Source organism: Pseudorca crassidens, chromosome X (assembly GCF_039906515.1).
Source record: "Pseudorca crassidens isolate mPseCra1 chromosome X, mPseCra1.hap1, whole genome shotgun sequence".
Lineage (NCBI taxonomy): Eukaryota > Metazoa > Chordata > Mammalia > Artiodactyla > Delphinidae > Pseudorca > Pseudorca crassidens.
In genome coordinates, this window is record NC_090317.1 from 38,714,638 (window position 1) to 38,737,547 (window position 22,910).

General features: G+C 44.5%; 1 protein-coding gene across 1 annotated transcript in view; it reads left to right on the plus strand.

Moving 5' to 3' along the window:
* COL4A6 (collagen type IV alpha 6 chain) overlaps positions 1 to 22,910 on the plus strand; it is a 159,656-nt gene that overhangs the window by 87,256 nt on the left and 49,490 nt on the right. Inside the window, exons 3-11 of the mRNA XM_067722692.1 lie at positions 4,935 to 5,069; positions 6,257 to 6,301; positions 12,511 to 12,627; positions 15,229 to 15,297; positions 16,984 to 17,019; positions 19,825 to 19,887; positions 20,702 to 20,737; positions 20,917 to 20,958; positions 21,874 to 21,966. Of these exons, the coding sequence (XP_067578793.1) occupies positions 4,935 to 5,069; positions 6,257 to 6,301; positions 12,511 to 12,627; positions 15,229 to 15,297; positions 16,984 to 17,019; positions 19,825 to 19,887; positions 20,702 to 20,737; positions 20,917 to 20,958; positions 21,874 to 21,966 (636 nt within the window). The remainder of the gene's footprint in view (positions 1 to 4,934; positions 5,070 to 6,256; positions 6,302 to 12,510; positions 12,628 to 15,228; positions 15,298 to 16,983; positions 17,020 to 19,824; positions 19,888 to 20,701; positions 20,738 to 20,916; positions 20,959 to 21,873; positions 21,967 to 22,910) is intronic.

Genomic DNA, 22,910 nt, shown 5'->3' on the forward strand with positions numbered 1-22,910 from the left:
GTTTCACAGTGTTGTCTGTGCATTGCCCACTTATACTTAAGAGAAGGAGCATTAAGTACCCAATTATAACGTCTCCATTTTACCATAAACATGCCGTAAAGAAGAGAGGAAACAGATACGTTCATGCTATCTCCCAGGTGTGTTACATTCACTGACTCAAATGCTCCCAATAACCCTACACTAGAGCTATTATTTCTTGGAGCCCTTAGAAACTCAGAGTGGTTAAGTCACTTGCCCAAGGTCACATAGCTATTAAATGGCACTAAGATCTGACTCCAGGTCTGTCCTACTCTAGAGCCTGCACCATGATACCACGTAACAGCACTCCACCACATCCTGCAGTATAGCCAGGTCCTTAAGAAAGCCTGTGCACACCGCTTTTCCCTTCTGTGCTTCATAAATATCATTTGCATCCCCTAACTTAACACTTTGCTCTCCATTAAAATACAAATCCCCTGGGGAGAAGTAAAGCTCTAAGTTGTTGTCAGTCATTTATGCCTCAGTGGGAATGAATTTCAGATTCTTCCTTAAGAACAAATTTTAATTTTATGGGAGAAGGACACTGGAACCTTGAGGGAGGGATAAAAAGGCAGAAATGGGCTTCGTAATGAAAAGTCATTCCCCTCTTAGTTTCATAGTTCTACATGGTTGGAGGCATGTGCTGTTAAGGTTCTTAGATGTTATTTCTGCATATGTGTACTGCTTTATATGCAGGCCCATTTCTGGGTCAGCTAACCCAGTAATCTGGGGCTGGGGTTCGGGTGTGGTCTGATCGAAGGTGAAATTAAACTACACACTGGGGATTTCCCTGGTGGTGCAGTGGTTAAGAAGCCACCTGCCAATGCAGGGGACACAGGTTCGAGCCGTGGTCCAGGAAGATCCCGCATGCTGCAGAGCAACTAAGCCCGTGCACCACAACTACTGAGCCTGTGCTCTAGAGCCCGCGAGCCGCAACTACTGAAACCCGCGCACCTAGAGCCCGTGCTCCACAACAAGAGAAGCCACCACAATGAGAAGGCCACGCACCACAACGAAGAGTAGCCCCCGCTTGCCGCAACTAGAGAAAGCCCGCGTGCAGCAACGAAGACCCAACACAGCCAAAATAAATAAATTTATATATAGTTTTAAAAAGCCAGCGTTGTCCCAAGCACTATCTAAAAAAGAACCACTACACGCTGATCCCAACCCACTGTGGTCAGCAGGAGGCAGCCAGCCTGGGCCTTAGGCTCAAGTCCCAGCTCACTCTCTTGAGAATTAGACCCTGATGTGCATATTTAAAATACCGAGCAGATGGAGGCAGGAGAGCTTGTTGGAAAGACTTGGAGGAGTCCCTTCTGCCCTGTCTGGGTCTATTTGCCAAAATAAATGACATGTATCAGGGCAGGGCATTGGTCCAAGCCCATTGAAATTCTGCTAGCAGTCCAAACAGTGATGATGTTTCAGATTGGTTCTGTGAAATGATCAGTTAGGAAGAGAGAAATGATGTGTGAGCATCTGGCTACTGCAGCCTACTGATGGGGACAGTCCCAGGGGCGGGCCTGGGGTGAGGGGGGGGTAGCCTCAAGGACCCCCCCAGGACATCTGCCACTGGCAAACAGGGAGAGAGCCACACGCTGGCAACGGGTGGTCTAGTTTGAGTCCCATGCTCTTCCTCACTAGCTACGTGACCTAAGCAAGTCCTTCCCGTTCTCTCGGCCTCCTTTTTTCCCCGTGTGTATAAAATAGAGCCTGGATGGAACGGTCTCTAAGGACCCTTCTTGCTCCAACATTCCGTGACTTCTCTGACACCGGTTTGATTTCTTTTTCTCTGTAGTGGGAGAGGGAGAGGCCCACCCACCCACCTGCTTATCTGTAGCCTCTGTGTTCTCACACTGCCCTCTGCTGGCCGTTATGAAAAGTGCCACCGATAGCTTGTTTGGAGGAAAACAAGCGAACAAACCAAAAAAAGCACTTCATCACTGATTTAGTATTAAGCGTCAGCAGTCCACTGGGCAGGGTGACAGAAAGCCTGTGCATTGGAGACGAGGGAAAAGATCATACAGCTATAGGCACAGAGTAAGCATAGCTAGAGATGGCTGACAGAACAGCCCAAGAAAGAAATGTCTCTCTCAATTTTTTTTTTTGGCCATCTTCGTCTGTTCACGGTGCTCTGTGCCACTGTATGAAAGAAGGGACCTCAGTGGATAGGAAGCCTCCTTGTCTCGTATCCTAGGACTGCAGGCTCCAGAAGGGCCTGGTACCACACTAAAGAGGAAGTTCTGGGCCAACAGCGCCTCAGAGGCCTTAAGACATCCCACAGGCCCTGCTTCTGTCTGAGAGGTTTCTAGCCGGGACCAGCCCAGAAGTACACCTTCCTCCAAGGGGTACCGTTTCAAATGCCCCTTTGGAAAAAGAATTCGAATTCAAAGAATCCATGAGCTCTTTCAGAGACTCACTTTAAGCTCTCTGACTGGAACGGAGGAGTCATCTGTGTGGCTATGGTAAATTCAGCCTGCCCTCCCAGCCAAGAGAGAGGGAGCGGGCCATGGAAGCCTGCCTTTTCTGGATGGAATCAGATTTCCTGTTAAATCCAGCCAGAGAATTGCCTCACTCCTATGTCTCTTTGCTTATTCTTGCTGAGTGTGCACTCACAAAGGCAAGAGACCAGGTCTGGAGTGTGCCAGCCCCTATGCCCACACCAGGCACTGCTCGGGCTCTAGTGATGTGAGCGAGATGGGAATTGGGCCACGCCACAGTCTGCCCTCTCAGTAGCTGTTCAACGGTTTATCATGCTCTCACCTCCCCTCCCTTGATGCGCGAAAGCTTTGGGCAGGGCTCAGATTTGGGTCAAGCATTCAGTGCCCTGACTGCATCTCCTTTGCTAGTAATAACATGGTCTCGCCAAACCTATCGTGCCTCTCATCCTCCCACCAACCAGTTCTTTCCTCCCCCAACAGCTGGTTCTTATCTGTCTCCCTTGTTCCAGCCTCAGGCAGCCTGCCCTGGCCTCATCCTCCCTCTCTCTCTCTCTCTCTCTCTCTCTCTCTCTCTCACACACACACACACACACACACACACACACACACACACACACAAGTGCGCACGCGCACATGCGTGGGTTCTCCTGAACACTTGTTGATGAGTTTCAGCCCTGAAACACTGCCTTCCTCCCATCCCTCCTGTGTCCCCAAACCTCTAAGGGTTCCCTATTTCCTGCCACATCAAGTCTTCAACTTCCCTGCCTTGCTTTCCAGGCCTACTTCAGCTGGGGCCCACTCAGCCTTTCCAGTGTGGCCCATGACTCCCCTGAGCCGTGGACAGAATGTAAGCATTCCACAAACCCTCCATGGCCAACCCTGCCTTTGTGTTCCCGCAGCACTTCTGCTCCATTCCGGACTTGAACTGTTTGCAATGGTTTTGTGTACATTAGTCTTGAAAGCTAGGCCCACATTTTAGACTTCTTTGTTAATCCTCAACCACAACCCAGCACTATTTTTTTAAGTGTTGTTCTTTTACTTTTTAGTTGTGTGTGTGTGTGTGTGTGTGTATATACAGCGAAAATTTATAAGAGTAATAAATAAGAGAATCATTGTAAACAGAAGTCCAACCAACAGGAGGTAAGAGCATAAAAAGCAAAAGTTAACCTCCCACCCCATCATTCTCAGAAATAAGCCTGTTAAGCATTCTGCAGCCTAGCACCCTCTGTAGGTTGCGTGTTACGGGTCGGGAAAGTTTGATTGGTGGGTGGCAGCCGCAGAGAATTGCATCTCCTTGGGAAGAGCATCTTTTACTTCTTTGCAAGAGTCCCGGGTCTTCGTGGGCCTGATTGACATTTGCGTCTCCAGTACGTGAGTCTAACCACTGCATAAAGCATCTGTCCTCTTCTCAGCCCTTTCAAAAGTAAATCTTGAAGGTGAATATTAAAGGGCATGTTTAATGGACTTTTCTCAGAATTTTGCACAGGTTTGTAGGAAATTGCGGACAGTCGGTAAAAGGGGCTAAGGGGCAGAGATGGAAGTGTTTATGAAAACAGGCTTTCTACCTGATACGGTGTTGTGTTCTCTGAGAGTTAATGCACATTACTAATGGTTTTCATTTTTCTGCCAAGAAAATTCAGTCCCTTCTGGGATTTGTTCTAAACAGACTAGCCGGCCTCTGTTGCACCCACTGGGGTTAATTCTCTATCTCGGTCAGCTAGAAAATGTCAGCCTGAACTCTCAGATTTAATTGTTACAGACACTTTATCACCAGGGCATTCAAAATCCTCAGGCTTCTCCCTCTTGCTGTCATAATTGATACTTGATGGATATTCTCAGGCTTCTTGGATTTTACACATTCAACACTGTACAGGTGGCGGGGGCGCAGGGGCATAGAGAGGGAGCAGATAAACAATGTGTGTGTGTTCGCTGTGAGTGTCTGTTTCTAGTTGCAGTGCTGGGGTTCTGGGAACTGCCGTCAAAGATAAGCTGACAGGTTGGTCAACCGTGGGTTTCTGGGTTCTCCTCCCTTTGGCCCACCGAGGCAGTGTTCTCCAGGCACAGCCATTTCCGGGCTTCACTGCAAGCATGCGGTTGGCCATTTGGACATGGGTCCGAAAACGCCCTGATGCTCTCCAGAGTTCTGTTCTTTCACTCTTCTGATGGCCTAGCATTAACTAGGAAGAGGACAATATTATCCAGCCCGAATAACTAATCTCCTAAGAAGTACAAAGTTGAAGGATCTTGGCGCACATGAATCTTATTAAATGTGCTTATAAAATATGTTCTATCCAAATAAGCTTAGCAGCCCCTAAAATAGCCTGTTCTGATCCGTGTCTGGAACTTTGACATGCTTCATAGGTCTCTAAGCCAAAATTATTTAGTGAAGTGATGACAGTGTTCTTTGTGCATGGGAAAATGGGAAGCGGGGATGGTAAGTCCTCTGTTGACTAATCGTACTCCTTCTGTCCATCTTAGGGGCGACCAGGACCAATTGGAATTCAAGGTCCAGTGGGTCCTCAAGGATTTCCTGGCCCTAGTGGTTTATCAGGGTTGAAAGGAGAAAGGGGCTCCCCAGGACCTCTGGGACCGTATGGACCAAAAGGAGATAAGGTAAGAACACCAAAGCTTGATTTTTCCTTTGACTCATGGGCTGTGAGTGTGAAGGTAAAAGGTTCTAAATCTCAGTTCTGTTTATTTATGGAAAGGATACTAATCCCAGATACCTTGGTGCCAGGCTACATACTTTAATAAGAGACAGGCTGGGTGTTGTGCTGCTACAGCCCATTTTTGGAGAGATTCCCATAGCCAGCAAGTCAGAAAGTGCATGTATAAGCTATTTGCTAGACAAGTGGGCTGACCGTGGTGGGAAGTCATGTGGGTTTGAACTGGGCACGGGTCAGGAGGCCAATCAACAGGGCAGCAAAGGAATCCAAGCAAGGGGAACGGGATGCAAGGGGTCAGATGCTTGGAAGCCAGCTGGGCCACAAATATAGGGAAAGAGATGCAAGAAAGATTGGTCATGTCATGGTGGCTGGCTGACTGAGGTTAGCAGTTCAGTTTATGTTATCTGCCGATTTTAATCACCTCCTATTCACCCCATTGGTGAGGGAGGGATTCCTGCTCTAGGGTCCTGGGGATGGCCGAAGATATGACACCTGACATTGGACAGAAGAGATCAACAACAGGTTTATTAGTCACATACACTCACAGCACAGGGGAGGAGGACATCACACCCCATGCAGGGCCACACAGGGCTTGCGCTCTGGAACAGAATGGGCCACAAGGGGCTGTGAGAAGCAGACTTTTGTCATGTCAACAGGGTGAGTGCCCCTTGATTCTCGAGGGAGAGTATGACTGGCTTGTTTGAAAAATTCAGTGGGCCAGCAGGGGACGGAAACCCACTACTCAGGAATAAGCGAGAACTGCACCTGGTCTATTTAATAAGAAGGGTCGTTTGCCCAAGAGACCTTATCTTCAGAAGCAGAGTGGAGAAATGAACTTTTGCTTAGGCCATTTGAGGCCCTCCCAGTTTTCCCAGATGTCAAGGCAGCATGTAATATTGAGCCTTATTTTTAGGTCTTACACCACGTTGTCTAAGACAAGAACTGTCCGAGACCTTAGGTAGAGGCTAGTGATTGCTTGGAAGTGGAATAGGGAGCAAGGTGATGCAATGTGGGGAGGGAGGTACAAAATACTTCTTAACGACTTAGGTCATGAATCACATGAACAAACCCACTTCATCTAATGGAGATCAGTTATATCATCTCTTACATTCCTCTCCCTCCTCCTTTTCTTAGGGTCCCATGGGAGTTCCTGGCTTTCTTGGCATCAATGGGATTCCGGTGAGTGTGTTCATAGAAGCATTTTTGAAATTTATTTTATTGAAGTATAGTTGATTTACAATGTTGTGTTAGCTTCTGGTGTACAGCAAAATGATTCAGTTATACATATATATACATTTTTTCCATATTCTTTTCCATGATGGTTTATCACAGGATACTGAATATAGTTCCCTGTGCTATACAGTAGGACCTTGTTGTTTATCCATTGCACAGAGGCATTTTTAATACAACCTCTAGGTTCTGCCTCATAGCTCAAGCACTTTGGCCTTAACAACATCCTGTCTCAGGCACACGTGCTCAGGGTCAAGTGTTGAGATGTGCGTGGTAAGGCTTAAAGGGCAGTGCTCATCCACAGTTTCCTTGGGATTCAGTTACGGGCAGAGCTAAACCATATGGTTGGGGGATGCAGAGACATGTGCAGGCATAAAAGACCATCAGTATCTTAGACAAAGTGAGTTAGGTCTTATGGCTTGAGGGGAGCTTTCATTGGGGATGAGGGACTGGTGTGAAGATAGTGCCACATTAGAGCACATACATCCTCATTATAAGAAAATTAAGGGGGTTCATGAAATTAGATAGAAAAATACTTAGTGATACCTTAATACATTTAATTTTAATAATTTCTTTCTTCAGCCTTATTTCAGAGTGAATTTCCCTTTAGTTTTTTTTCTTTTTGACTCTTAAATACAATTTTTAAAGGTTGCTTTTTATTTACAGTTATTACAGCACATTGGCTATATTGCCTGTGTTGTACAATACATCCTTGAGCCTGTCTTACACCCAATAGTTTGTACCTCCCACTCCCCCATCCCCTATAGTGCCCCTCCCTTCCCCCACCAGTAACCACTAGTTTGTTCTCTATATCTGTGAGTCTGCTTCCTTTTTGTTATATTCACTAGTTTGTTGTATTTTTTAGATTCCACATATAATTGACATCGTACAGTATTTGTCTTTCTCTGTCTGTCTTATTTCACTTAGCATAACACCCTGCAAGTCCATCCATGTTGCTTTAAATGGCAAAGTTTCGGTCTTTTTTATGGCTGAGTGGTATTCCATTGTGGTATATATATATCACGTCTTCTTTATCCATTCATCTGTTGATGGACACTTAGGTTGCTTCCATATCTTGGCAATTGTAAATAATGCTGCTATGAACATTGGGGTGCATGTATCTTTTTGAATTAGTGTTTTTGTTTTTTTCGGATATATACCCAGGAGTGGAATTGCTGGGTCATATGATAGTTATATTTTTATTTTTTTGAGAAACCTCCGTACCGTTTTCCACAGTGGCTGCACGAGTTTACATTCCCACCAACTGTGTAGGAGGGTTCCCTTTTCTCTACATCCTTGTCAACATTTGTTATTTGTGTTCTTTTTGAGGATAGCCATTCTGATAGATGTGAGGTCATACCTCATTGTGGTTTTGATTTGCATTTCCTGATGATTAGTGATGTTGAGCATTTTTTCATGTGCCTGTTGGCCATCTGCATTTCTTCTTTGGAAAAATGTCTATTCAGTTCTTCTGCCCATTTTTTAATTGGGTTGTTTGTTCTTTTGATATTGAGTTGTATGAGCTGTTTATATATGTTGGATATTACCCCCTTATCAGTCATATCATTTTCAAATATCTTCTCCCATTCATTAGCTTGTTTGTTTGCTTTGTTGATGGTTTTTACAAAGTGGCTACTCCTAAGGTCACTTGGAGACAGCCTCTTCCATTCATCCTGAGGAACTGGCTTTGCTAGAGATAAGTAGGGAGTCCGGAGCTTGCAGACATCTCCTTTTCCCATTCCATCCAGCTCAATCCCTTAGTTTCTCCATTTTCACCCAATATCCCTACTTATCCTGCCACTGGAGGTTGCATGGTAACATTTCTCCAGCCTCTAAGATACAGTATTTGGAACTTACTGCTATCACTTTTTAGTTATATCCTTCAGCACTTCTCTATATATTTAATCTTCAGCCTGGACTGTGTTTGCCTCTAGCAGTGGTTTTCAACCTTAAGAGAAGAACCACATCTTGTGTAGAAGCTCAGCATATATAGAACAGGAAAAAATGGAGCTCCTCCATTTGAGGGAAGTCCTACCTCATGCCTTTATCTTTCAAACAACCTCTAAGGAGTTCTTTTGAATCATATCAAAGCAGTTTGGTAAACTTTTGACTTAACAGCTTCTTGTGTTACACTACATAATCATCTAGTATCAGCTAAGGGGGTTCGAATTTCTTTGTGCCAATCTATAGGAATTTCTTGAGTACCCGCTATGTGCTAACACTCTACTATGGGAATACAAAAAAGGCATATGGCTCTACCCTCAAAGGTATTATCATCTGATTCACTTTTTCCCCAGATCTCATATACATTTGTGGATTTAGAGAATAGAAGGCTCACTTACCTTGTATTTGTTATACGTATCAACAAATCGGCCATCATATTTCTGCCTGTTATTCAACTGCAGAGTCTGAAAAATGCCCAGGAAGGGGCCAGTGGGGAAATAAGTGGATGGGGTTGGCCACCCTTTTACGCCATCCCCTGGCATTTTCTCATGTCTGTGTTCTATGACCACATCGTCCAGAGTCTCCACTCAGAATGTGTATCTTGTGGGAACCAATGGGTGAGGGAAACTAGCAAACTGGAGGCCACCTCTTCCATTCATCCTGCAGAGCTGGCTTCACCAGAGATGAGTGGAGGATTTGAAGCTCGCAACAGTACTATACACTTCCTCCCGTAGTCTCTTTTTAATGGGGGCTGGAAGGAAATGAATCCTGTGAAGCAGAGGCTGATTCCAGTTCTGAGCTGGAGCCCACCCCAGAGTCCAGCTGGACACTTCTGCCTCCAACTTGTGGCCAACAGAGCCAGAGGGCTTCTAGAAATTGACCACTTCTCTTTGAGGGCTTCGTTGCTTGGGAGAATGAGTCGCAGCTGTCCAGATTCCTCCAAATGAGTGTGCTGCTCCCAGTAGAAGTCCCCACTCCCTTGGCCCGTAGCTTGGCCCTTCCCTTGACCTAAGGTTGCACACTTTTTCTTTTGACTTTCAATCGCTTTAGCTTCAGGCTCCAAGCCTCACTTACTCTAAGAAATTATTACCCCCTGTTCCCTCCCTCTCTTCCAGCTATTCATGATGTATTAATGAGCACCTCCTGTTGACAGCTTACCTCTCCTTTCCATCTCTGTTCTTCCAGGAGTCTTTGGCGTCTGTCCCACACACTCTAGCTCCTTATTACATATGGTGCGTGGTATTTATTGACTGTCTTGTACGATAGCCTTATCTAGCTCCTTGAAAGCACGGAGTCTGTCTTCTGCTCCTCTCAGAGGCCTCAGAGACCCCAGGGCTAAATTCAGCATAGAGCAGGAACTCCAGAAATATTGGGGGGACTGAGTCCAACCTCTAGTGCCTATAGAAGCAGCAGTTCTCAGACTGGCAAGACTCCCTCAGACAGAGGAAAACACAGATACCCTCAGCCCAGTCAGACTAATGATTTTGCCCAACTCTCAGCAGCACTTTATTAAGCCATTTGACTAAAACCAACAGCTTCCCTAAAACACATCTTACTAAACTGGATCACTGCACAAATCTGGTTTCCCCTCTTGATATTGGCGGACTGCTCACATCTGTGTCACTGGTTTTGGTCCCAGAACTCCATTTTTGCTGTCATGTAGACACTTTCCACATGAATGAGCAAGAGCATCCAAGTCTGTGCACTAAGGGGCACGGCCACCAGTTGAGAGTGAACAAACAAGCAGTCATAAAGATATTCAACATTAAAACAACGTGGACGAGGGGCGGTAGGGCTGTGGCTTTTAATGATATCACAGCTGTGAGTTGGGCTGTTGGCACCCACGAGAAATGTAGGTTGAGCCAATGTTTTCAGTTCAAATAAGTTGGAAGCAGAAGTTTTCAAGTTGTCCTTTGCAATTTATGTTTAGCTTTTCCCATGGAGTCAATCTCAAACATTTCCCCGCCTAGAGACTCATAAATGAACACACGAGGTTTGTATCTTCAAAGTGACCACATACCACTCACCAAATGGAAACTTTTCCTTTGCACTCTGGGTTCTGAGGAACAGTGTTTTTCTGGAATACAGCAGATCCACCTATTCTGTGTGTTCAGTCCCCTGTGATTATATAGAACCGTGGTTTTCTCCCTCAAAGAGCTGCATTCCCTTGGAGAGCTGGCACACACATATGTAAAGTCATTATCTCTACCCAGAAAGGGCAAAACCAAGGTCCCAGGGCTAAGGAAGATCCCTAGTACTGAGCCAGCCTGTTGTCTTGTCTTAACTCATCTCTGTTACCCAGTTGAGAGATAACCCCTAGCAAACTTGGCCGGGACATTTAAAAATGGTGATTAGGATCCCAGGAAGAAATAGACACTCTACCTGAAGGGGTCGGCTAAATAGAGTTAAGTGAAGGGCTTATTTAAAGGATGCAGGCGGGGTTAAGGGAAACAACAGTGCAGGGTGAAGCAACCAGCACAAAGCTGTTACCACCCCTAGTCCCAAAGGGGAAAGGAGGAATGGTAATACTGGAACCCTGTAAGACCTGGAGCCATGGAATAACAGTTGCCCAGTGGGAGCTAAGATTATAGAGAAATGTGGCCACTGCCAGAAATATAGCCAAGGAGGGAGGGCATGGGAGAAATAAACAATCTGTGCTCGTCCTTCTCGTGCTCTCCCATCTCCTGCTTGTGCCTCCCAGTGACCAAATATAATTGGAAGACAGAGGGAAAGGGAGCCTAGACAGTACCATCCGTGAAGGTCAGCCTCCCAAGGCACAGATCTAGGGAAGGTAGAGTGTAGATCTTCAGGGCAAACAGGAATAGCCATCTCATTTGGTAATAAGATGTTGATGACTCTAGTAAGCTGTCTCAGTTTCCCCAGTGCAAATAAAACTCCTCACCTGAGTCTGGAGAGGCACAGCTTATAACAGGTTTATTGCAAAGATATGTTTATTGACCACTCCTCTGGACTCTGCATTCCATAAGTCCAGCAGTCTAGACTCATACTCTTGCATTAACATATCATCTATCTCCTACAACTATAATAGCAATGACAATGAAACAGAATTCTGTGGAGCATTCTCACAATAAGCATTTGACAAAAGGTTGTTTCCTCTAATAATTTGAAAAGTTGATTTTTGAACACATGGCATGTTTCCCTCAAATCATTAAATATATACACATATATATTATACATATATGTATATACTTTTTAAAGCCAAATATATATTTTATATATATTTTAAAGCCAAAAAATATATATGTATATACATGTATATATATGTGTATGTGTGTGTGTGTGTGTGTGTGTGTGTGTGTGTGTGTGTGTGTGTGTGTGTGTGTATATATGGCTTTTAAAAGTGTGTATGGGAGGGTGGGAGTCTACCTTTTATTGACCCATCTAGATTTTTGGTCTTTCAGGTCATCTCTTTGTTCCATACCCAACACACAACCTGCTTTTGATAGATTGAAAAAGATATATTTCCTAAAAAGAGGTAGATTCTGTGCACCAAGAAAGCACAGAATTATTGAATTCAGACACCAACTGTATGTGAATGATTACTGATTCCCCAGCAAAACAACTGCCTCAGTAATGAGTATGAAGAAGAGAAGATACAGTTCCTTGACTGAAGCAATAGCATGACGTGAGATAATGACAAAATAAGGTTCAAAGTGTGGTTCTTCCTTGACTTGTTTATTTTTGACCAAGCAGCATTCAGGAGAGGTGGTGCTATGGAAACTCCTTCTGCTCTTGACCAAAATCCAGCCTCATTTCCCATGCAGAACTTCCAATACAGAAAGCCGTGCCAGGCTGCCCAGGTTCCAGTCTGTTCTGAGGAATTCCCAAGGCCTGGCATGATTCCCTGTTGGTAGCAGTCCAGCTGCCTGGCAGCTAAGCCCCATCTTAGTACATCTTTGTACTGAAGGAAGGTGAAGTTGCAGCACCCTGTGTAGCCCATCTCTTCACGTTTGATCCCTTTGGTTTCAGCTTGGATCCTATTAAAACATCGATCTTTTGGGGAGGGGTAACACTGAGCTGTCATCAGCCACCTGCACCTGAGTATAATGAACAGCGATGGCAGCAGAGGCGATGGGGCAAAGGGAGTGGGCAAGGAGCCAGAGTTTGACAGCATCCTTGACTTCTCTCGCTGTGGAGCTTGGAGTAGCTGAGAGTCCTGTGGCTGACTTGATCCCTTCTTTCTCTTTGAACAGGGCCACCCTGGACAGCCAGGACCCAGAGGCCCACCTGGCCTGGATGGCTGTAATGGAACTCAAGGAGCTGTTGGATTTCCAGGCCCCGATGGCTATCCCGGGCTTCTTGGACCACCCGTATGCTGTCAGATCTTTGTACATTATTTCAAATGTCTTTGCTTGCCTCCAAGTGTGCCCTATCTTCTGCTTCTCTGGAGAGCTCGTTAAGTAGCCGAGGGGCAACCACTGCAGACCCTTGTCCAATGCAGGAGTCTGTGCTGGTAGCACCACAACATTAAAAGTCTAAAGAAGAATACCAGTTTCAGGGAAGTGTACACATGCTACACTACTTAGGGTTTGGTTTTTTTTAATGATGCTTTTAGAGTTGGCAAGATTATGAAAAGACTGTAGTAAATTTTAGAGCAAAGTACACACTTGGGCTATTTGACATTTTCCCACATTAGACGATATGGGGAGATGCAGTACTTGGAAGGCCTACATGGGATCATGGGAGCACTAACAGTGACCCAAAGGGCTTGGCAAGCTTGGTCTCTACCAGCGATTCTTAACCAGCGGCGATTTTGCCCTGGCCCCACCCCCGGGGACATTTGACAGTTATTATTGACACTTTTGGTCTTCATAACTGGGGGTGTGCTACTGGCACAGGATAGCCCCCCATCACAACATCAAGGAATCATCTGTCCCAAAGTATCAATAGTGAGAAATGGTTGAGAAATCCTGCTCTACACTGACGTAGTTTTCCCTCTTCCCACCCGCTCCCCACATCACAACCCTCAGTTCTGGGATTGTTAAGACGTTTATTGGATCTTGGTGTCATCACTTTTATTTCATTCCATTCATCCAGATAGAGCTCAAATATTGGGATCTAAAAGATCTCTAGGGCTTCCCTGGTGGCGCAGTGGTTGAGAGTCCACCTGCTGATGCAGGGGACGCGGGTTCATGCCCCGGTCCGGGAAGATCCCACATGCCGCGGAACGGCTGGGCCCGTGAGCCATGGCCACTGGGCCTGCGCATCCGGAGCCTGTGCTCCGCAACGGGAGAGGCCACAACAGTGAGAGGCCCGCATACGGCAAAAAATAAAAAAATAAAAATAAATAAATAAAAAAAGATCTCTAAAAGATACCATGCCCTTGCAAGGCTACTTTTATGAGTGGCTGAAAAGAGAAAAATAACACATTTCAAGCCCATTCTCAACCTCATTTGAAATAATCTAAGAGAGTAAGGGTGCTGATGTGATACATTTCGCTAGAAATTACACGATCTGTTGGACTCCATAGCTACGTGAATTAATTGGCGTTTTACTGGAAGAGAATTGCCTTCAGTGACCAAGTTGTGGGTGTGAGTGCATACGTGAGAAGGTGAGACGGAGAAAGCACAAGCGCCAGATTGGCATAAGGACCTTCACAACTAAGGACCAAACCAATATGCAGCAGGGAGTGGGGGAGAAAGATGTATTACCAACATAGTATGAGCTGGTTGAGTCACAGAGGCCTCCAAACACTGCCATGGCAACAGGGGAGGAAAACAGATCACATCTGTGTTAAGACAATGGAAATCCAGCAAAGTAAGGAATCACTGCCCCCAAGAGGGAGAAAAGGAATTTTGAGGTAATAAACAGCCCCTGACAGCCAAAGGACCAGGGTAAAACCTAGTCCTGTCCCTAAACCTCTCCTTAAGCCTGAATAGGAACTTGGGTGTGTATTTTACTAAGCTGAACCTTACTAACCCTGCCGAATACTGAATGGATACCCTTTGAATCTTCTTTGATGAAAGTAGTGGCCGTGAGAATAAGGGGAAATTGGAAGTGTTAGGCAAGAAGCTGGTTTGCGCTTCTGGAACCACATTGTACTTTTATTATACCTATGGACCTTGAACTCAGGAATCCATCGTTCAATCAACGCTTCAGTCCCCAGAGCTTAGCCCTACCCCCAACACTAATCCCAACTGCCGCTTAGGTATAGGGATATTGATTTTCCCCAGGAGGCCAACATCTAGCAGACATTAGGTGGCATCTGCCACTGAAAGTCTGGCTGACTGGATGGGTTGGGCATACTTTGAACTGTTTTCCATGTTAACAGTGAGACACACCAGCCTCTTAGACAGGTGTAGAAACTGAAGTTATATGGTAGAAGCACAGGATGGAGATGGTTTTGTAGCTATATCTTAGACCAGGCGTCTGCAAACTGGCCCATGGGACCCTTGTCCCATGGCTTGTTTTTCCATTTTTAAAAGACTGTGAAGAAAAACAGAAGAATATGAACCAGAGCACAGATATGGCCCACACAGCCTATATTATTTACTATCTGGCTCTTTACAGAAAAAGTCCACTAACCTCTGTCCTAGACCTAGTCCCTGTCAGTGACTTGTACCTGTGAGATATGGAGCAGGTGAGCTATAGGCTTATAAACGGCATGTGTATTATATGTGGATGTTCAGATTGGTACTCTGAATAGATTCAAAGTCTACTTTCTAATCCCTTTACAGACTTCTGACTTGGAGGCTGGGGGAGCAGGCATGCAGCTCTGAGACACAGCACAGTTCAGGGGATGTACTTTGCCCCTTTAGCATGGCCAACTCTGCCATAGACTAAGCCACATGGTTTCAGGCTCTTGCTTTTCCATCCTCTGTCTGATCAGATCACACTATTAACAATACTGTGTGTGTGTGTGCGTGCGTGCGTGCGTGCATTTCTTCACAAAATTTTCTTATTTTGCTCAGGGGCTTCCTGGTCAGAAAGGCTCTAAAGGTGAACCTATCCTTGCCCAAGATAGTTTCAAAGGAATGAAGGTAAGAGCCTCTAAGGCAGACAGCTGAGTAGGCTATAAGCTGAGTTCCCCGGGATGGAGCCCCACATCCAATGAAAACATTTCCAGAACTAGCATCTGTGTCTCTATTTAAGGAGCAGACCAAGCTGGATTTTAAAAGAATCCAGAGCTTTTTGTGGTGGAAACATTGACAAATGTTTGCAACCATACTGTCAAAAAGATTTGCTTTGTAAGATCTAGGCCAAAAATAGGGGACAGATCAGCAAACAAACTGTTTGCATGGGCGTCATTTTCCTTGACAAGCCGAGACATTTCCTGGAGGCAGATACCTTTAGTCTACTACAGAATCTTTGATGTCTGCATACCTTGGTTTGAAGCCATGTATGTCTCTGCCCATCTTAACATGGCCACCAGCCCAGGATCATGGCTCCGCCCTTTTCTGTACCTGCATACCAGCCATCACCCTCGCTGGGCCCCTGGCTATCTACGAAAGTTGCCCATCAACCCTGCAGCTGGCTGGAAACGTTCATCTCTTCCTGGAATTGACAAGAACCTTTTGTATTCTTGTGGCTGTATTCTTGACGTATGCTGCCTGGTATCCTGTGGGCCTTCAGTAAACTCTGGTGCCAAATGACTGACCCTAATCCCTTGCAGAGTGGGAAGGGAGCCCATCATTTCCCTGGGAGCAGACGGGAATCTATGTGTGCAACATCTGAGGGGAAGATGCGCCCGAGCTCACTCAGCTGAAGATGGCATCTTTCTGTCTTCCACCCATGCACAGAGCCAGAAATATTGGAAATCACTTTGGAAGGCAGTGGTGGGTGTGGGTAGCTGAGAACTGAAGAAGGTACAGGGTTTGGGTTCTTGGCTACAGAAGCCATAGCTGAAGGTGGAATGTTAGACTTGGAAAGGACCTCATGATGGTCAGATTCATGTTGCTCATTTTACAGATAGAAAAACTGAGGTAGCCTGAGGCTATGTGACTCGCTCACAGGCACAAGCCAGCTTCCCGAGGAGCTAAAACCCAGGCAGTGCTCTTCCCAGGTTGCAGAGAGCTGATTTTTCACTATAAGCCAAGCGGGGTAAGACTAGCAGGTGTCAGAATGTGACCATTGTTGTAGCAAACGTTGATTAAATGGTTTTGCCAAAAACCAAAGAGACCCTGGACCCAGCGGAACACAGCAATTTCCACAAGATGGTTATAGTACAGATTCCTACGGTGACTTAAGATGCTGCAAAGTAATTAAAACGTAATCAGAGACTACATGCTCTATTGATTCTCCCTTGAAATGTCTGATTTGCGTTGTATACATATGGGCACAGATTCTCTGGGGATGAAGGTACACTGGAAGGTAGCTTTGCTTTCCTCCAGAAAGAGCAGGAAAATCACCAGCCCGCAGAAGCAGTTTCTAATTGATAAGTTCCTAGCAAAGGTGAAAATTAATTAATCCAAGTAAAATATGAATTCCTGTTCAACCAAGGCTATAATATTTTTCTTCTAGAGTCTAGATTTTTCTTAGGAAAAAAAAAAGTAGATGGTTGAATCTCTCCAATTCATGCATTATTTAAAACACAAGACCTTGACAGAGGAGGCCCAAGCTTCAGTGATGCGTTTTTATGCCTATTGCATCTTAGGTCAGTTATCTGTGAAATACCACAAGCTTAATGTATTCATCTCTTCAATGTCCTGCCTTTGTCTGTTTCTCAGGGGGAGGCTGGGCTGCCCGGACTGGATGGAGTCACTGTAAGTTGTTAACTATGTGTTGAGCTCCCAATGTTTTTCTAGTCAACAGTACCAACGACCCCTTTTCATTCCTCTCTACGGTGTTCGAAGGTCTTTGTAGAGCTTCTCAAGGACAATCCAGAGAGGTAAAGTAGAATAGATCACTCTATCGACATTTGCCAAATGAGAAAGTACTGAGAGGATGGACTGTCTACCTCCAGTGACATGGCAGGCTGGCTTTCAGACCTCTCGGCCAGGGACCTGCATCCTCCCTGGGATGCATTAGGAAAGAATTTTGCCTGGCATTTGGCAAGCATTTATTAAGTGTTTTCTGTGTGTTCAGAGTACTGTGGGTAAAATAAAAGAAGCAAAACACTCTTCTTTAAAAGGTATTCCACGTAGAAATTTTTTTTAGGGACTCAATAAGAGTGAGTCCATGAAAGGCCATGAGTTGTATTAATAAGAGCTTTGTTTTTCCTTGACTTTCCACATTGTCATCATTTTCCTTTGAAGTGGCTTCATAAAGGCCCCTTCTCTCCTCTTTTCCTGTATCATGGTTCCTTCCTTTCTTCTTCCATTCCAGAACAGATACTGAGCAGAACAGATACTGAGCAAAGGGCTAGGAGTGATCCCTGAGACAATTCAGACACGGTCTCTGCACACACACACAGCCACCTCCCACCCCAGGATGTGAAAAACTAGTAGGAATGTGGCGTAAGGATTCCACTGACATCATCAAGAAAGAGATGCTGTCCACCTAAGGCTACATCATGAGAAACTTTATATCTAAGAGAAGGTAGCCTCTGAAAAGTGTGGGTGACATTTAGGCTGACTGGCAATGGGAGGAAGCTTTCTAAACAGAGAGTAGTGTGAGCAAGCGCACATGTAAACAGGGATGAGTGAGGACCAAGGGCATAGAGGTCTCCTAGAGTGAAACAACATTGGCTTAGATGGTGTGTTACCTAATTCTGTAGAATAACATCCAGTGTATTTGCTGCATAACTTCTCTTAGAGATGCCTTTCCCTGCCCCCAGAAGTACAGTGTTTGCATATACAGACATGATAAATAAACCACTTAGATTTGGGGAAGGGGGAGGGTTCCTGGCTGGATAAGAGAGTTGTGATCAGTAAGGAGACCACAGGTTATGAGTTATTGTCAGAGCAATGTTCTACTCTCATATATTCCTGGGGAACCTTTGAACCCCTACTTTCTCTCCCTCCTAAGTCTCAACTTCACTTAGCCTCTCCATCCCTTGCCTAAGCACATATCATCTTATTCCTGCTCCCCAGCTTTAACAGGGCCATGCATTTTCCCGTACCATCTTTCTCTTCAGATTTCGTTCTCTTGCTTTCAATATTGTCATCATTCATTTCAAAATATTTTCTAGTTTCCCTTCGGATTTTTTCTTTGACCCATGGAGACTTGTGGCGTTTAATTTCCCCAAATTTGTGACTTTCCAGATATCTTTATATTATTGATTTCTAGTTTGATTTTATTGCAGTTAGAGAGCATATTCTGGATGATTTCAATGCTTTTATATTTGTTCAGTTTTATTTTATGGCCCAACCTATGGAACTATCTTGGTGAATGTTCCATATGTACTTGAAGAGACTATGTATTCAGCTGGTTGGGGCGAGTACTGATGTTAAAATCTCCATCTAGGAACTGTGACAGGGCGAGAGAGAGTCATGGACATATACACACTAACAAACGTAGTAAGGTAGATAGCTAGTGGGAAGCAGCCGCATGGCACAGGGATATTGGCACGGTGCTTTGTGACAGCCTGGAGGGGTGGGATAGGGAGGGTGGGAGGGAGGGAGACGCAAGAGGGAAGACATATGGGAACATATGTATATGTATAACTGATTCACTTTGTTATAAAGCAGAAACTAACACACCATTGTAAAGCAATTGTACCCCAATAAAGATGTTAAAAAGAAAAAAAAAAGAATAAAACAGGAGATATCAGTACAGACCCTGCAGGCAGCAAAAAAAAAAAAAAAATCTCCATCTAGAATCATGAATTTATCTATTTCATCCCTCCCTCAGTAATTAATAGAACAACTAAACAAAATATAAACAGACCTAATGGATCTTCTTTGTCCTCACTGATTTTTTAATCTATTTCTCCTTACAGTTCCATCAGTCTTTGCTTCATGTATTTTGAAGCTCTGCTAATAGGTGCATACACATCTAAGATAGATACAGATATATACATTTTCTATTCCTTCCTGATTCAGTCTTGGCAGGTTGTCCATTTCTTCCAGGTTGTCCATTTTATTGGCGTATAGTTGCTTGTAGTAATCTCTCGTGATCCTTTGTATTTCTGCAGTGTCAGTTGTTACTTCTCCTTTTTCATTTCTATTTCTATTGATTTGAGTCTTCTCCCTTTTTTACTTGATGAGTCTGGCTAATGGTTTATCAACTCTGTTTATCTTCTCTAAGAACCAGCTTTTAGTTTTACTGATCTTTGCTATTGTTTTCTTTGTTTCTATTTCAGTTATTTCTGCTCTGATCTTTATGATTTCTTTCCTTCTGCTAACTTTGGGTTTTGTGTGTTCTTCTTTCTCTAGTTCCTTTAGGTGTAAGGTTAGATTGTTTATTTGAGATTTTTCTTGTTTCTTGAGGTAGGATTGTATTGCTATAAACTTCCCTCTTAGAACTGCTTTTGCTGCATCCCATAGGTTTTGGGCCATCGTGTTTTCTCAGTTTTTAACTATCATGAATAAAGTTGCTATGAACATTCTTGTGCAATTCTTGTGGATATATTTTTTTTTGAGAAACTGCCATACTTTTTTGACCTTGATAAAAACATGCCTCTCTAGGGCCCACAAGGAGCACCCGGATCTCCAGGAGCTGTGGGACCCATAGGACCACCAGGATTGCAAGTAAGAACCAGCTAAATCTACCACGTGTTCACAGCATTCACGTGAATGCTTTCCCTACCAGGCCGTGAAGTAAATGTAAGCCCATGAAATGTAAGCCCTCCTAGCAGAGAAAGGCAACTTCCATTCTAGGAGGTTAAAGTGAAGCATGCTCTTGTAAGGAGCTATTTGTTATCTTCTTTTATCAGAGTCTCTCTGACCATCCACTCTGTGCCTCCAAAGCCTCCTAGTCTAGCTCAACCTAAAGTATAGCCCAAGGATGGCTAATACCCGGCACGTTTATTGTGACCTTCCACTCCCCTTACCCACGACAGACATTGCTAATTAATCACACCATTATCACCCACCCTGAGCACAGAGGCAGCTTCAAAATCTTTCTCAATCCTTCACCTTGGAGAGCTCTTCCCACCTACCTATTTCCCATCACTGGCTACAGGAAGAGCATAGCCAGTCATCTGTGTGGTTCTGGGAAATCCACATCCCCAGATTGTTCTCTCTCCAATGTGTGAAATCCCACCACCACTGATTACTTTGCTTTACTTTCACCAAAAGTCATCATTTAAAAAGTGCTGGCCTAATGGGGAAAATGACACATGAAGTCTTCACTACCTTAGCATGAATGTGGTTATCAGGTCAACTGGGGAAATTTCAAAGGAGATTTTAAAAAAAGGAACCCAGGGAGAAGGAGCTAGAATCTGCTACACCAAAGCCAGACCACACCAAGGGGGTGGGGGACTTATCTTCAGTGACTCTCAACATGCCTACATTCTTCGGGGCTGAAACTAAAAAGCGCTCTTTCCTTTCATTTTAAATCTAGGGTCCTCCAGGCCCCCCTGGTTTCCCTGGTCCTGATGTAAGTATACTTTGTCTTGGGGCATTTGACCTCCTACCGCTAAGTACTCTAGTTTCCCCAGAGATATTCTGGTCTGGTTAAACATACTTTCTGGTAAAAAAGACTGCATTCCAATTTAAGTTCCTGGAGGTTGTTTAGTAATTGATTTTGTTTTTCCTCCCTACACCCCTGTGCCTCAGGGGAATATGGGGTTAGGTTTCCAAGGAGAGAAAGGAGTCAAGGTAAATAAATTTTGGAACATACGCTCTGCAGTCCATATGCTCCTAGAAATGTGTCTAGCTGCACACATATGCCTGCTTGTGATAGGGCTGCATGTGCACGCATAGGCTACTGTAGTCTTTTTCCTTCAAAATACTGTAGTCTTCCTGCTTCCTACCTGTGAAATGTACATGTCTTACAAACATACGCTCTTGAGATATATTTTCTCTTCCTTCCACCTGGGTGTTTCCCTGCTGATTTGTATTATATGGTGTCACCTTCTCTTTCCTTTTCTCTGCTTCGCTTCTCTCCATCCTTCCTCCTCCTCCTCTATCTCCTCTATCTCTCCTTCTTAACCCTCTCTCATCATTCCCTTTTATTTCCCTTCCCTCATTCTCCTATTTCCCTCTATACAAACTGTACAGTGATTCAGGAGCCTCAAGGGAGACTGGGAGCTTGCCCTCCCCATCCTTGGCGGCTGCCTCTTGTAGATTGCACTGTCTTCAAGGAGCAAATCCAGTCTTCAGTGTTCCAACACGGACTTCACTGCCTCTGCTTGTGCTCTTGGCAACGATTGGACCAATTAGAGTCTGATCACTATTGCCAAGAGGTAGCCATTTACCTTGCTCAAATCCTTTTTTGCTTTCTTCTAAACACCCTTTCATGCATGACCATGGCAACCGTGAACCTGCCATTTACTTTCATCCATCTTGTTTCCTCCCTCTGCAGTGCTGGTACAAAATGCATCTGGTCAGGCTTATAATTCTTTTCACCCCTTGAGACTGGTAGCTTTGTTTCCTCATTGATGCAAGGGTGAGGGTGAAGAGACTAAAGTCATGGACAGTTGATTTGTGAATTACATCCTGAGGACAAACCTACCCTCCGGAGAAATATCTGTGTGGTGTCTGCTTTGCTTAATGTTTCCATTGATCTTACAGGGGGATGTTGGCCTGCCTGGCCCTGCAGGACCCCCACCATCTACTGGGGAACTGGAATTCATGGGATTTCCCAAAGGGAAGAAAGGATCCAAGGTAGTGAACATTTGAGAACAAGAAGTTAATAAGCCTTTTCCTATTAATACCAGAGTTCAACTCTAATAACCGGAGTATACTGGAAGGATAGAGGGTTCTGTGTAATATGGATATGAGCTTAACTGCGTTTCTGAATATTCGTTCAAGTGCTATTTTCTGTGTTTGTTTTGCAGATTCAGTTATCAAAATGCTGAATAACTTAAAACAAACATTGAATAGTTGGGTTTTTTTCCTCCTAACTACCAACCCTGTCAATACTTATGTTGTCCCCAAAGCACTGTGACAGAGCAATAGGGTATAATGGTTGCTTTCAAGTTATCTGTTTAAAGAAACTATTTGCCCTCAGAAGATGACCCTGCAAATAGTGTACGCTGTCACCAAGTGGCAGTAGATGCCCTAATTTGCCTGATCTGAACTACCAAGGCTGAAGCTGTAGACCTGTTTAACCGAGATATTTTATAATCTGTATTTTGATATGAATGTACACGTGGTTGTATTTGAATGACTGTTTGCTGTTAAGGTGTGCAGATATCTTTCAATAACCTGACTTCCCTTCCTTCCTGGGGATTCCTTAAGTTTTGTGATCCTGCACCTGTGGTCAAGGGACCCAGGCAGGGGAAGGTGTTTAGTCCCATTTCTTTAATTCTGTCTCTGTGGAAGCAACAGCTCCGGGCCTTCTCCAGGTTTACAGGAAGTAATTATTGAGTTGGGAACAGTTTGGGAGCATATGAAAAATTGCCTGCCTCCCTAATCTTTCCCAAACCTTAGGGAGCCCTTTCATGGCACTTATAGATAAATTAGCATATCAAGGAAAGAGATTAGAGTATTATGTTTCCCTTTGCAAACTGTAATTGTTACTCTTTTCCCAAAACCATTGGTGTCTTTGCAGCCAGTAATTTGCTAGAGGAAATCGCACTGAACAGCTTCTTCCGCTAGAAAGAAAG